General features: G+C 42.9%; 1 protein-coding gene across 2 annotated transcripts in view; it reads left to right on the forward strand.

Moving 5' to 3' along the window:
* The window catches only part of LOC124802688 (oxidative stress-induced growth inhibitor 1-like), a 130,674-nt gene that overhangs the window by 103,923 nt on the left and 12,096 nt on the right, over positions 1 to 14,655 (forward strand). Inside the window, exons 1-4 of one of the 2 annotated variants that reach the window (XM_047263626.1) lie at positions 12,608 to 13,133; positions 13,235 to 13,313; positions 13,551 to 13,708; positions 14,080 to 14,451. In XM_047263626.1, coding sequence (XP_047119582.1) covers positions 13,247 to 13,313; positions 13,551 to 13,708; positions 14,080 to 14,451 — 597 coding nt within the window. In that variant the 5' untranslated portion in view covers positions 12,608 to 13,133; positions 13,235 to 13,246. Of the gene's footprint in view, positions 1 to 12,607; positions 13,134 to 13,234; positions 13,314 to 13,550; positions 13,709 to 14,079; positions 14,452 to 14,655 lie in introns of those variants that run through there. The other variant, XM_047263625.1, reaches the window with a different exon arrangement.

A 14,655-nucleotide genomic window follows, 5' to 3' on the forward strand; every position in this document is an offset into this window, starting at 1 on the left:
AATCGTATCGGCGTCTTTAGCTAAATCTATCTAGAGTGTGAAAAATCTCTAATTGACCATGGACACGAAAAGCAATAAGTTTGAGACTAATTCTGTATTTTAAATTACAAGTTTTAGTAACTATTAAGAAATTTTGTCATGCGACGAGTTAAGATACATCCATGGCCTACGATAGGTAACCATTTCTTCTACACTGTCCAGTGACATGTGACCATCTGTCAAAAGCCTGAGTAACCACTTTTGGTATCGCGAGATGTGCAAGAAGAGTGTCTGTGAGGTTCTGGAAGGTATATGGATCCACGCCGACTCCAGTGACGTGGTCAGCTGCGCTAGGTTTCTTCGTTTAGGATCCGTGGCACGAACAGCCCTATCGATGTGATCCCATAGATTCCCGTCTGGGTTTAACATAGAGGAGTATGGTGGCCAGGGGAGTACAGTAAGCTCATGCTCATGCTTCGAACAACGCACGTACATTGCGAGCTGTGTGACACGTTGCTTTGTACTGCTTGCAGGTACCATTGCGCCGAGGAAAAACTAACTGCATGTGAAAGTGTGTATGCTCTTAAAGGATAGATGCATTCTTGGGTTGATCCATCGTGCCTTCTAAAATGTCGAGTCACCCAGAGAATGCTACGGAGACGTTCTCCGGACCATAACGCTTCCTCCTCGTTTAATTTCGGAATTTCACACCTTAAACGACAATGGTCATCTGTCCGATGGAGCATAAAACGTGATTGATCTGAAAAAGCCACCTGTCGCCATTTCGCAAACGTGTCGCGGTACTGGCTTGCGATTTCCAGCCTTCGTCGCCATGAACAGCAGTGAGCAGGGGTACACGAACCAGGCGCCTACTGCTGAGGCCAGTATGCAGCAACGTCAGCTGGACGATCATTGAGGAGACTGTTCGTAGCCCACTTGGTTCGCCTGGGCCGTCAGCTGCTCAACAGTTCCACATCTATTTGCCTGAACTCATCTCCGATCGGTCGTTCACCCCTGTCATAAAGTTGCCGCGCCGCCGGTTTTGGATAGCGCCATTTTACCATGTGCAGTATGCTTTAGCCACGGCGTCAAGTGAAGTTTGCCGCCTCCCCCCCCCCCCCCCCCTTTACCCGACGCGCTTTATATACCTTCCGGAACAAAGGCCGTGGTCACATTGTGACAGGATCATGTAGATTAATACAGTAGAAGCTGTACTGCAAGTCCTATTCTGAACGTGTGCTGGTTGCCAAGTAGGATAGGCTGAAGGGCAGACAGTGTTCATTAGCTGGTTACTCTGGGTACAGGAACTGTGCCGCCCGAACGAGGTCGGACAGGAATTGCCCCTCAGCCGACGTGGCCAACCTGGACCTGTGACAAGACCCTGGCCAACTACCTGTGTCCAAGGTTTGGCAGAGCAAGTTGTCTCCGCAAGACGCCGAGTAGCTTCCATCGTCTCTTGGACGAAACTTCCAGCGAAATAAACACGAAATCGGGGCTTCGCGACATTAATACAAGAAGATAAGCAGTCGCAATACAAGCGTGTTCCAAGTGTTTCCTTTCTTCCAGAGCTCCAAATGCCCCGAAAATTTGCCGTTTGACAGCACAATTAAAATGTTCAAATGTGTGTGAAATCTTATGGGACTTAACTGCTAAGGTCATCAGTCCCTAAGCTTACACACTACTTAACCTAAATTATCCTAAGGACAAACACACACACCCATGCCCGAGGGAGGACTCGAACCTCCGCCGGGACCAGCCGCACAGTCCGTGACTGCAGCGCCTGAGACCGCTCGGCTAATCCCGCGCGGCACAGCACGATTACACAGTTCCTATACTCTAAGAGCCAATTATTGTCTCTCAGCGTTGCAGGCACCTATGGAGGCAATTTACCTGAGGAAGATAATTCATGAGAAATTTCTTTACACTTTGGAGAATACAGTAACCAAGAGTCGAACGGTATGAAAAGGAAGCAGTAATTGAGAAGGGACTGAACGAGGATTATAGCCTGTCTCTGATGTCGTTCAGTCTGATCATTGATCAACCTACGAAAGAAACAAAGGAGAAATTTGGAAAGGGAATCGAAGGAGACGAAATAAAATGTTGGAGGTTTGCAGGTGACATTGTAATTCAGTCAGATGTAAAAGACATGGAAGATCAGTTGAACGGAATGGATTGTGTGTTTAAAAGGTTATACGACGAAAAGTAAAACAAGGGTAATACTGTGTAGCAGAATTAAATTAGGCGCTGCTGAGGGGATTGGATTAGGAATTGAGACAGCAAAACTAGTAATTAAGTATTGCTATTGGATAGTAAAATAGCTAAAGGTGGCCGACGTTGGGAGGCTTTAAAATACAGATTGGCAACAGAAAAAGAAGCTTCCTGAAAAAGAGAAATTTGTTGACATACATATTATAAAAAAGTTTGTTCGGGGGGGGGGGGGGGGGGGGGGGGAGGGCGTGTGATTTCCCCATCTCTTTCTTCCTAAACCACTGGACTGAACTTTGAGCACAAGCTTCTGAAAAGTGGTGCTACAGGAGAAAACAAGATTACATGCTTAGGACGCATAACTAATGAGGTGCTGAATCAGCCGAATATGAGAGAGAGAGGGACGCATAACTAATGAGGTGCTGAATCAGCCGAATATGAGAGAGAGAGAGAGAGAGAGAGAGAGAGAGAGAGAGAGAGAGAGAGAGAGAGAGAGAGAGAGAGACGAAGCCTCATGTACAACAAACACAGAGCAGTCAAAAGGCGCTAACGTTATTGGATTCGTACACGTTATGAAAAAAATACCAACTGTGATTTTTAACACGGTAAAATACTCATGGGATGGTTTGGTGATGACCCAAAAAGAAACTTCGTTTTATGTCTTTCTTTCCTTCGTTCCTTTTCGAGGCCTTATCTTGTACCTTTCACGGTATCGGCCTGTTAATCTGAATTTGGAAGTGCTAGTGGTAAAGGGTAGCCTGATCCTCTTCCTGTTTGTGCGTCCGTGTCGTCGTCAACCCCACTCCCCACACCCATCCCAGGACGGAACTGTGTACCTTGTCTCTCAGCGTCTGGTTTTATCTCACGTGGAACCGTGTGAACGTTTTGGAAATGGTTGTGAATCGTGTAACCAGGATGGGACGTGGGTACTAGCCAAATATTCACCTCGTCAGGTGTGTTCCTCCGTTCACTTTGATATGACCAAGTACCTAATACGTCTCCACTCAGCGATAGGCTGAATGGGTGAAGGGATGTCAGTAAAAATCTTGTAGTATATTCTAACCAGATTATACCTCGGCGGAAAGCGAGCGTGGCAAGGGCAGTGTGGTCTTACAACGAACCTTCGAGTAGAGGACAGATTTACTTACTTCCTGTTGTAGGAAATTGTTGAGAAGTGCATTACTAGGCGGGGTCTTGCTGGAGATTGTATGCCCTTATAGTGCTCTGACCTTTGAACGAACTTTGCCTGCCAGTTATAAGGGGCTCTACATTTTCATGTGGATTCTGAACAACAGTGCAGTTTCACATTAATAAACGTTATCGAAGGTGAAAGGAGTAATACGTCACAGATGAAAAATCTTCGGACTGGCCAGTGATCGAACACGAGATCTTCGGCTCCGCAGTCTGGAGCTACACCACTGACCCTCCGAGTTACCCTTCCCTCTTAGAAGTGGTGGTGGGAGTCATAGCCATGCTAAGTTTACGGTTGCAGTGATGCGGTAGATGAATCCAGCTTAGAAAGAAGAGCTGAATTCGGTTTTACTTCTTCTTTTTAATTGGATATATCGTTCCACCGATAGGGGGCCCTTAGCTAGCGAGCACCAATTTCCGCCGCTCACCGTTTTGTTTAAAAAGCCATCCCGGTTTTGGGTTGCAGTGGTTCAGGTAGAATGTAAAGCTGCCATTAACCCGAAGGCTGGCCGTTTAGTGGACACCTAATCACGGTGCAGTTCTATACTTTTCACGTTTACACTGCCAGAGGTTAAAAACGTGACAACTGAGGAAAAGTTCCAGGACTGGGCGGGTATCGAACCCCAGAGTCTGTCGCTTAACCACTGAAGCACCAAGCAACGGAAAACCAGTATCATTGCGGCGGACGACGAAATTTGAACCTTTTATCCCTCCTCCTCCCCTCTCCGACACATACCTCATTCCATACAATTCACACGCGTAAAACTAATGACAGATATTTTCAGATACTTCGTTCAACACTCAGAAGTTATCAATTAAGTGAGGCGCGTAGTTCAGAACCACACCCACTACAATCACTTCAGAGACCGATCACGTCTTTTGCACGAGGCTATCAGCTCTGGCGTTTATCTGTCCGACTAGTGTCATCTCGCTGACGAAGATTGTCATGGGCGTTTAGATTACGCTACGTCGAATTTTATCGCAGCTCCGCTGCGTATTAAATACTACTGTCCGCACGCGTGAAGGGGAAAAAAGGAAAACAGTGGTTGTGAGCAGAGAGAATAAAGAGGTCGTTACACCCACAGCTAAGATGTAGTCTTAGGCCTACCAACTAGAAAAATGGGACCCGCGTTCAATTCTTCACTCAGAGCTTTCGTAATAAGTTCTTAGAGAAATATTAAGTTGTGCACTTAAAGAAACGTAAAAACATAGTGGGCTTTGGCTAGTAACAATGGAATGTTCGTGTAATTCCCTTTTTAGTGAAACAAATTACAGGCTCCTATTTCCTGGTAGGATACTGTCAGAATTCAATTTCTGTCTACGAAAGATAACTCTTACGAAACACTTGTGTGGCCCATACGCACAGAGGTTGCACAAAAATTTGGAAACACCGCGAGAAATGCATGTTTGAACATAAACAAAGAAGGTAGATAAGACTGCAGATTGCGCAGTTTTATTTGATCACGGGCAGCATCTGTACTATGTCCTAAATACGTTGCTTGTGTTAGTGACCTCGACCACTGGCAAATTGTTTGTGCTCGTGTGGTGGGTCCATCAGTAACCGACGTAACTGAAGTGTTTGGTGTTTCAAGACGCACCGTATCGAAGATTTATATCACACACAGGGAAAGGAGAAAAGTATAATTTGAGTGGCTGTGGCAGTCAGTCATTGAAGAGGACTGTGCCGAAAAACAGGACAACGGTGCAAAAGTGGCTGCAGAACTGAATGTCTCACTCGCGAACCCCGTCAGCACCAAAACAACACGGAGGGAGCTCCAGACGCAGGGAATTGAAGTGATACAAATACCCGTACCAGGACAATGCGAGGTGGTCCCATAAAACCTGGGCTATAGAGAAACGGAAAAATTATTTGGTCTGATGACTCTTGTTGCCCACTGTTTCAAACTACTTATCTCAGTGGTCGTCAAATTGCGCCCGCACTTCTCAGGAAGATGAAATTAAGTCTGTTATAATGCTTCTCAGTGACTAGAAGAAAAATGAAATTTAAAACGTTTATTTTTTATTCATGTTCATGTCTCGTATTGCATAATGCATTTAAATGTAAGTAGAATTATTGCTATTAATCAATCAATCATTCATTGGCCGGTATTACACTATCAAATTTCTTTGTCAAAGATTTGATCAAAGATGTGATCAAATATTCCGTCAAATATATTTGACAAAGTCGTGTATAGCGCTAGAAGGGGTATTACACTGCTATCATATTTTTCGTCAAAGTTCAAGATGGCTGACAACAACAACTTGTTATTAACCGCAGCAGTTGCATGTACCACAATTGCACTGTGTGCACATGCGGAAGAGAAGCGGGGAAAAAAGGAAACGTACCTGGGTGAGGCCGTGGGTTTTACGACGACACGATAAAAAGCATTCAGCAAAAACTTGTTACGTGAGCTTATAGTGGAGGACGTCAAGTCGTACATAAATTACTTAAGAATGGATGAGCATACATTTCTGTATGTGCTCAATTAAGTGCATCGTCATATCAAAAAGCACAATATTCACTTAAGAACTGCTACATCTGCAGGAGACAGGCTCACTGTAACACTCAGATTCCTTGCTACGGGAGAGGGTTAGGTTAGGTCTCCAATCTTCTTCTTAATCCATTTTTGTATTCAGGGTGCCTCACTTTGTAAAGCGCCTCATCAGCTTCATACATTTCTATTAATTTTGTAGTTGTCGGTACACACCAATTGTATTTACCGGCAATGTTGTTCAAAACACTACAGATGACAGAACGCTGCAGCGATGCTAGCGCTCCAGGTGGTAACATGTCACATTGCAGCGAACGGAAGACAAGCGACTTCTTTGATCAAATCTACAGCGAGGCCCTAGATTTGATCAAATATCTAACGACATTTGACAAAGTTCCCTATGACACCATCAAATTTCTGTGAAAAAGGTAGTTGACAAAGATATTGGACAAAGAAATTTGATAGTGTAATACTGGCCTTACAGACAACACAGCAAGACTTCGTCAGGCAGTTACAGTTTCACAACTTTGGGACCGTTCGGGGTGGTGCCAATTGAAACAGGGCAGTCGACATGAAGTGTTCCGACGGATGCCGAGTTTTGACGATCAGTACTTGCCTGCCAGCCCCCAACTTGCCGAGTCCTTGAAGCAAATAATCTGTTAGATCACACATATCTATTTATGTACGTTACCAGTTAACAATAATATCGGTATACATGTGTGGCTTCAGGTGCCACCCCGACAATAACAGTATTGGCTCCAGTGAAAGATATCAAAGGCTCAGTTATGACTTGGGCAGCCATATCATAGTATTCCAGGGGATTCTTGTGTATTCTGCAAGGTTGCATTGCTACTGAAGATTGTGACCATTTTGGCTGATAAGGCCCATCCCATTGAACAATGTTGGTTTGCCAATGGTGATACTGGGTGTTCCAAGGCGCCAGAGTCCCTGTTCACACAGTTCGTATCGTCGCAGTTTGGTTTTGTGAGCTCGAGGATGAAATTTTGCAGCTGGCCGGTGTGGCCGAGCGGTTCTAGGCACTTCAGTCTGCAACCGCGCGACCGCTACGGTCGCAGTTTCGAATCCTGCCTCGGGCATGGATGTGTGTGATGGCCTTAGGTTAGTTACGTTTAAGTAGTTCTAAGTTCTAGGGGACTGATGACCTCAGATGTTAAGTCCCATAGTGCTCAGAGCCATTTGATCCACGAAATTTCGCAACTCGCCTGGTCACCAGTTATCAGATGTCAGTATTACAGAGCCTTTGTTGTGTACCTTGGATAGAATGGTGCGTGACCGCGATCCACCTCCATCATTGTTACCTAAACACTCACCCATTTTTGCAGGAAGTATGGTATAAGATTCCCTTGAAAACTGTACAGGACCTGTATTTATCCATTCCGAGACTGGAAGCTGTTTCGAATGCCAACGCGTTTCCTACAACGTATTAGACATAGTAATATGTGTTGTTTGTAGTGTTTCAATATTTTTGTCCACGTCCTGTAGGCTCCATGTGATGTGCGACTCACAGGGAAAATCGAGCGCACCCAAGCAAGGCCGGGCGTAGTTGATCTCAGGCGGGTTAATTACCAAGCCAATGTGAAAGAAATGCTTAAATGTGTTAAACGGCAGGCAATCGAACGAGGAGGCTGTACATCTCACGAAAACCGACTTAGAAGATTCCGAGAACCAACTTTCAGGACGCAAACCAGAAATATCCATCACATAGAGTTTGTGAAGAAGAAATTAGATTAATTCCAGTTTGCACGGTGCGGATAAGCAGTTACTCTTCGCGCTCTATCCCGAATTGATTGAAACGCGAAGAAACCTAAATGTGCGACTACGATGTAACAGAATCTACACTCCGTCGGGAACTCTTCAGTGATACTCAGGAATAGATGTGGCTGATCTCTTAAACGACTCACATTACGTCATAGAAAATTGCGTTGTAAAGCGAGGGATGAGCATTGACACACACAAATAAAAACAAAAAATTAAAGATAGTGTTGCTTGACGCTGCCGCTGTTACTACTAGTTTAACTTTTATACAGTGTATAGAATGTTTGGCTGCAGAGGTGACGACTCCTGAACTGTGCCTCTCTGAGCCACTGTGTGAAAAATATGAGGCGTAGAGGAGCTTAGTTTCCAGTAGTTAAGTCAGCCTCCGGTCAAATTTAAAAGCTCTGCAACATACGTAGGTAACTCTCGATGTAGCGTGGAAATGAGATGAAAATAGATTGATTTTTTTATATTTATAAGGTCTCGTGAACTTCATAACTGCCGAAGGAGTATAAATTATAGTACTGATATAAAAGGAAAACTAGACTCAATTCATAATGCGATACGCCCAGGCCACCGTCTTGCCTGCCACGGGCTTTCCTATACGAAGAGTCAATAGGATATTAATGTGCAGCGGACGGTTGCGTTGATTGATAAGATGCTGCGTTGATATCCCACATTTATCTGTGGACTATGTTTCTCATTATGGTGATCAAGGACTCCATACGAGAAACTGTAGCACTGCAGCCAAAATTTCAGCAGGAGAAATTGTTTTCATTATTACGATGTGAACAAGCTGCCTCCTATTAGTCAGGCCTTGGCAGCAAAGGTCGATAAAATTACAGCACATGATAGCCAATGTCGGGCAAGGGAAAGGATGGAGAGGATGCAGAAGCCGCTACAGATACTTAACGTAATTTTGTGTCATACCAACATTCAAAAAATATCGGCCGAGGCAGTCGGTTCCGTGTGGAAACTATAGACGTGAGACCGGGAAAAACAGAGGGCAAGCGATACAGCTATACTTTTACCCTGTAACTAATAGCCTGTTAATTTTCATGGCATATAATAAAGGCAAGAGCTACGAATATTATTATAGGAGACTGGTACAGAATTAAGTTGGCATTGTGCGTTTCGCTTGAGCGTCATCTGTCAGTGCCCACAGTCTGAAGGACGTTGATTGGGGCTGACTTTGACGTGGGGACGTAGGTAAGAGCATGATGAACCTCTTTAAAACTAATTGGCTGATCTGTGAATGAATGAATCTAGATCTTCAGATTATTTAATTAGTATTCTTCAAATGAGTCGTTGATCCAACAAAGAGGCTGACCTGGCAAACTGGTTTGAACACCTCCTTGATAAAAGGATTTATTCGATGTTTAAATCATCGTTCAGACATGTTTCTATTCTCACGACGCCTACCTTACTGTCGTGTTGCATAAACCTTAAAAGTACATAATACTGTTTTCTAGTTATCTACACTCAGCCGACCTTTAGTTTCTTACTGATAATTCCTGTATATTTAGCAATGTATTCCATGATGCCAAAGCGTCCCATTATCTAATGACAAATGATTCACACTATATTTTCTGATGCACATTATGAAAGTATATTGTAAAAAATCTTTGGTTGGTTGCTGTCATAGTTTTCTTCACGTTATTCACGTCTTACTTCAAGAAAGAATAGATATTTAGTAGGTTTTCCGTGTAAGCGGTTACCTAGCCTACACATGGTTTCCCAGCAGGAGTGGTCAGTATTCAGGGATATGACAAGAACGATCATTCGAACGAAACAAGTCTGGTAAACATGGGCTCTAAAATACATACCTCAATAGCTAGGAGCGTTTGTTCATCTTCGCTATTGTGAAACTTTTAGTGAACAAGACCTCATAGCTCTTCAGGTATTCGTTTTATAGTCCATGATTACTGAAAATGTTTGCTTGGATTGGTCCATAGTATCTCCTTCCAAAATACGGAAAGCAAAGAGCTTGCAGTAAAAGAGATTTGTTTCATAGTACAGAAGATGTAGTGCTCGTAGCTCTTGGGGTCCGAATTTTAGAGCCCGTGGTTTCTCTCGACTTTTTTTTACTTCGAATGGTAGTTTTTCCACATCCTGAATATTGTCTTGAGCATTGTCGTATAGTTTGCAAGTTACACAAGGAAATTTCTTGACCCCTAATTCGTAAAACGCAGATTCATGAAATGGGTCTGCGGCATTTAAACCCAAAGGAGAGTTGAAGCTGACTTAAAATTTTTAGTGACACATCGTTTCTTTCCAGTCTGTTGTAGCATGGTTGTAATCATCAGTCCTTCGTGATCTATTGCAGAAAATGTTTTGCAGTGTGTATTGAGAACAGGTTCGTCATTTTTGTTAACATTCTTGATTTTTTTTTTTTATGAGATGGCGAGTAAGTCTGTCAGCACTTGGTTCCATAATTCAGATACTAGGAGCAATAGGTAATTAGGGTATAGACGTAAAGCACAAAGCAGTTCTTCCATGCAGGACACCATGCCTAAAGAAATCGCAGACGATAATTATCTTAACGCACGACTTAAAGCATCTGTTAGATAACAGGATTTGAACGATGTTCTTAGCAAGCCCTGACTTGGGTCTGTAGAAATTGTACATCGTGAAAGATATTATTCTCTATTTTAATAAAGTCTTTCTGTGCGGGAAATAAATGTGATTAGTTTTGCACACAAAACGAAGAACCGCTTATCAGTTTTCAGATCCTATTTTCAGCTTGTTACGTCGGTTGCCATTCTACAGTACATAAATGCGATGATAAAACTGTCTGCCAATGCTATCATGTTTCGCCATCAACTAGATAACCACCGCAAATTGCTAGTTACGGAAAATCAGTTTAATTATTGGCAGCTTTTACGTGATTGTTTCTAGTCTTTAATAACTTTGGATAAAATCCACAGAAAATTGTTTTCTAATTTGTGATCTTAATTAGAATATCGGAGTATAGGTTAACGAAGGAATGCATTTCTAGTGGTAAACCAACCAACCCGCTGCAGTGCCAAAGCCATGTAGTCGGCCCGCAATCTTAATCAGATCTACCGGAAGCTCGTCAGAGACAAATGGAAATTAGTATGTTTTGAAACTTAGGCTATTGTCACAGTGTACATGAAGCAGATATTTATTGCGCGACCATTTTGTATTCTATACTGACTTTGCTCGAGCGAAAGAAATGAGATTTTAATACAGCAATGTCCATTTCTACTCTTGTAGCTTCTGTAATTTCTGTAATAAAGTTCGTTCGTTCCTGGCGCGCGCGCGCACACGCGCACACACACACACTCACACACACACACACACACACACACACACACACACACACACTCACTACCTGTTGTGGCGAAGAATTGCTTTGGTAGTTGATCAGATCTATCCCTGGCTGAAGCAACTCTCCATTAAGCCAGAAATAATCTGAGCGCTTCGTGCTGGAATGTTTGCATGTAACTCTACCATCTGAAGTGCTACTGTGGAATACTATTATCTTACGCTATGACTGAATCAAAGACCTTAGCGAGTATATATCCGCCGAAGTGATGAAGCATTTCTTCTGTCGGGCACATTGGTATTTCACGAGTATTGTGTGGGAATATTGTATCGTAGTTCAGTGTATTGTAGGTGACTGTTAGAGTGCGTGTACGTTGTATGTAGTGTTGTTTCCCTAATGACGAATTCGGCGGACGGATCTCTATCAACAATCACATGCCTCTTAGTGAGAGAAGGTGCTCATTGAAGTTATCATTCTGAAACACTCTAAAGCTTCTGCGTATGTTAGAGCTGTGTGAACTGTCTTCTCCGTCTACACTAGATTCACGGAAGTGGTTGAAGCATGTCTATGTAGAGCTACATATTGTGAAATTTATCTAGGGCCTTTTTTTTTAATATAAAATTGTAAGCTACCAGCTGTGAGAACTGAACTGATCATGTTAGATTATCCAATGCGCCGATGATGCTCGCCAATATCCCCACGACCCGTTTTTGTATTGCGACATAACAAGCATAGACCTTTTACTCTCTTCTTCGACACACTCCCCGTTCACCACGAGAACTTTATATTCTGCAAATTTCTGTAAATCTACATATTCTATCCGTCCGGTATCTGATATTCCGATCTCATTTAACATAATTTTAGCTGTGTTGTTGAGCTTATACACCTATTGCTTTCCCTCTGCCTTGCGATCACCTCCGCTGTTTTTCATATATTCAGTAACCGTGCATGCAGTAGATATGTTTGCTCTCACGAGAAGCACGCTAGACATTGGGAATTTTTAGCGTATCTTTTTATTCTATCGGTTTCTGTGATGGTACTGCTGCGTAAATCAATCATTTCTCACTGTCAATAATCGACAATCCACACTAGAGTGGTAAAACTAGAGTGAGCAGAACTTACGGAAACTCGCTACAGATCTAAAAGCTTGTATTTCCTGCGCTATGTACAAGGCACTAGTGAACGAAATTTTGTGTTCTTGGTGTGACCTAACAGATATCTGCTGTGAAACAGTGTTCAGTTAACAATCTGAATACGCACTTAAGAGACAGTGATCCGACCATCATGTGTCTGAACACAAGATCACGGAATTTCCCCCGCAGTGCTACGTTATAACGTTGTTGTTGCAGGACCGAAGTTCGTATCTACGGCGAAGATGTAGCGAATGAGTATAAAAATGCATGTGCCCAAGCGATGCTTTTGTCAACGTTGTGGTATCACTCCCCAAAATTTCAACTACACCTGTAGATGAAATTGTCGGCCGTTTTCAGTTAAATCTTATCGTGGAAAGCCAACACATTTGTGAACCTTGCACAAATGTCGGCAATATAATTTATTTTTATTTGTAGCCGCCAATTGCCTTGCTGGCCATCAACGACAGTAAAACAGTAGTATATATATGCCGCATGCTATTAAATGTAAATGTACCGGTACGCAACGACATTCTTTTCGCAGTTGTCAATAACGTGCGAACTCCTAACATTACGTGTTCCGTTCGCCAACAGCGTAATGGCCATTGTATTGTGGCATTTTTGCTTGACTGATGCAGACAGTGCGTTCCATGTGAAATAAATGCACTAGTCCACGGTTCTTCTGGACACAGTGCTTCTGACTATTTTAGATGTTAGCTGGCCATCGCAATTCGACCTGGCGTAATATCTTTGTCCAACAGCTGACGCTCATACGAACACCGACAGGAGAATGTAGAAAATGCGATCGCGATTAATCTACGGAGGGATTCGAATTGAAGGAACTGTGATTAAAAACGATTTATACATCTCATTTCACTTTAGTGAAGAAAGTGTATGTTGTACTTAACAGCCGAGGATCTAAAAAGTAGTGAGGTGGACAGTTGTTTTGAAATTTAAACTAAATGTTTTCATGAACGTAACATAACTAAGAAAATGCAGGATATAGTCTTAAGAAATTATTCGTCAGTGTCACCAGAACGATGCCAATTATCGTTCGACAACCAGACTAAAGTACGCACTTCTCCATTGTTTATTTTAAAAAGAAAATGCAGAATGATACTGTGGCTTGCAGGCACCGGCCAAACATAATTCTAATAATCGATTTGTTTTAGGTCGTGTGAATCATGAAGAACAACCTGGCGCCTGATTTCACGACGGACAACGAGATATACAAAGACGTAGTCATTGTAGGTGAGTAATTAAAGTACACACCAAATTATTTTCATTCTTCTGAAAATTATATAACGGGGTTTCCAAAAACCTCGAGCCGTTGTAGTGAAAGCGTGGAAATCTCACAGTTTTGGCGACTGTTGTTTACATCATGTTCCGAAACTCATTATGGTAAAGAACGACGAGGAATGTGATAGTAATTAACGTACATTATAAAACGTGTATGAGGTTATACAGGGACAATATAATGTGTTTCAGGAAATGGCCCATCGGCTATGGCACTTTCGTTTCTACTGTCAGGAAACTTACCATATTACACTGGTGGAGAGCATCCAGATGAAATGTTAACTGCTCGGCTGAGGGTTACGTCACTTGATGTGACATTGTTGGATCAAGATTTGGAATTCCTGTCTCAGGTGAGCCAGAGTTAAGTCAATTTTTGTTCAACAATTTATTAGTATGAAAACAGATGAATGTATCTCTAAATTATATATTCATATTAGATGATGCGGCAAATAGATACCTGTTGCAAAAATTTACTTGTCATTTTGAAGCCTGATTAGTACTGCATGGTATTAACACTCAGAATAGTGGAAGTGTTGGTTTAATGCTGGTTTTCTCCCCCCCCCCCCCCCCCCCCCCCCCCCCCCCCCCCAGAAACACTTTAAAACACTTGCAGCAATCAAAACTCATAATATTAAAATGCGCAGTAGCATGAAAGTATGTAGAACATGTAGACCTACTTATGTTTCTCTGTTCTGTGACTAATTGAACTACCAATTTGCAGGGACTAGAGGGACGGTCACAAAACCCTGTTGCAGTGTTGATGGATAGCCTGGCTCGACCAGGAGCTGACGTTGGCTTGGAGATTGATCCTTTGGTACAATACAGACGTGCACCAACAGGACAGCAGTTACCCTCTTACATTGCACTGGGACGTGGGCCTCCAGGTGGTGTATGGCGACGCGTTGATGGACAAGTGCTAGCACTGTCTCCAGCTTCGTGGATGTCATTGCCAGGAGTTCCCCTGGAAGGGAGTGGGCGTCCTCCTGCAGGAAGGGTTGCACAGTATCTTGCTGCATATCCTTCTATAACAGGAATCAGTGACAATTTCCACTCAGGAGTAGATGTAACACGCATCTCTCCTCCTCCTGTTGCTGTAAGTAATAAAATGAATGCTTAGATATTTGTTTATAAATTGTTTTTATTATTGTAACTTTAATGAGTGAGTGAATGGCATCATAATGCTGCCGAACGCAAATTTTATAGCCTACCATCCCTGCCCCCACCCCTGCCGCTCTCCCTCCCCAAATCTCCCTGCCCTCGCCCTCCCAGTTGAAAAGTTATTTACAATTACACTTTT

The sequence above is a fragment of the Schistocerca piceifrons genome, chromosome 6 (genome assembly GCF_021461385.2).
Source record: "Schistocerca piceifrons isolate TAMUIC-IGC-003096 chromosome 6, iqSchPice1.1, whole genome shotgun sequence".
Lineage (NCBI taxonomy): Eukaryota > Metazoa > Arthropoda > Insecta > Orthoptera > Acrididae > Schistocerca > Schistocerca piceifrons.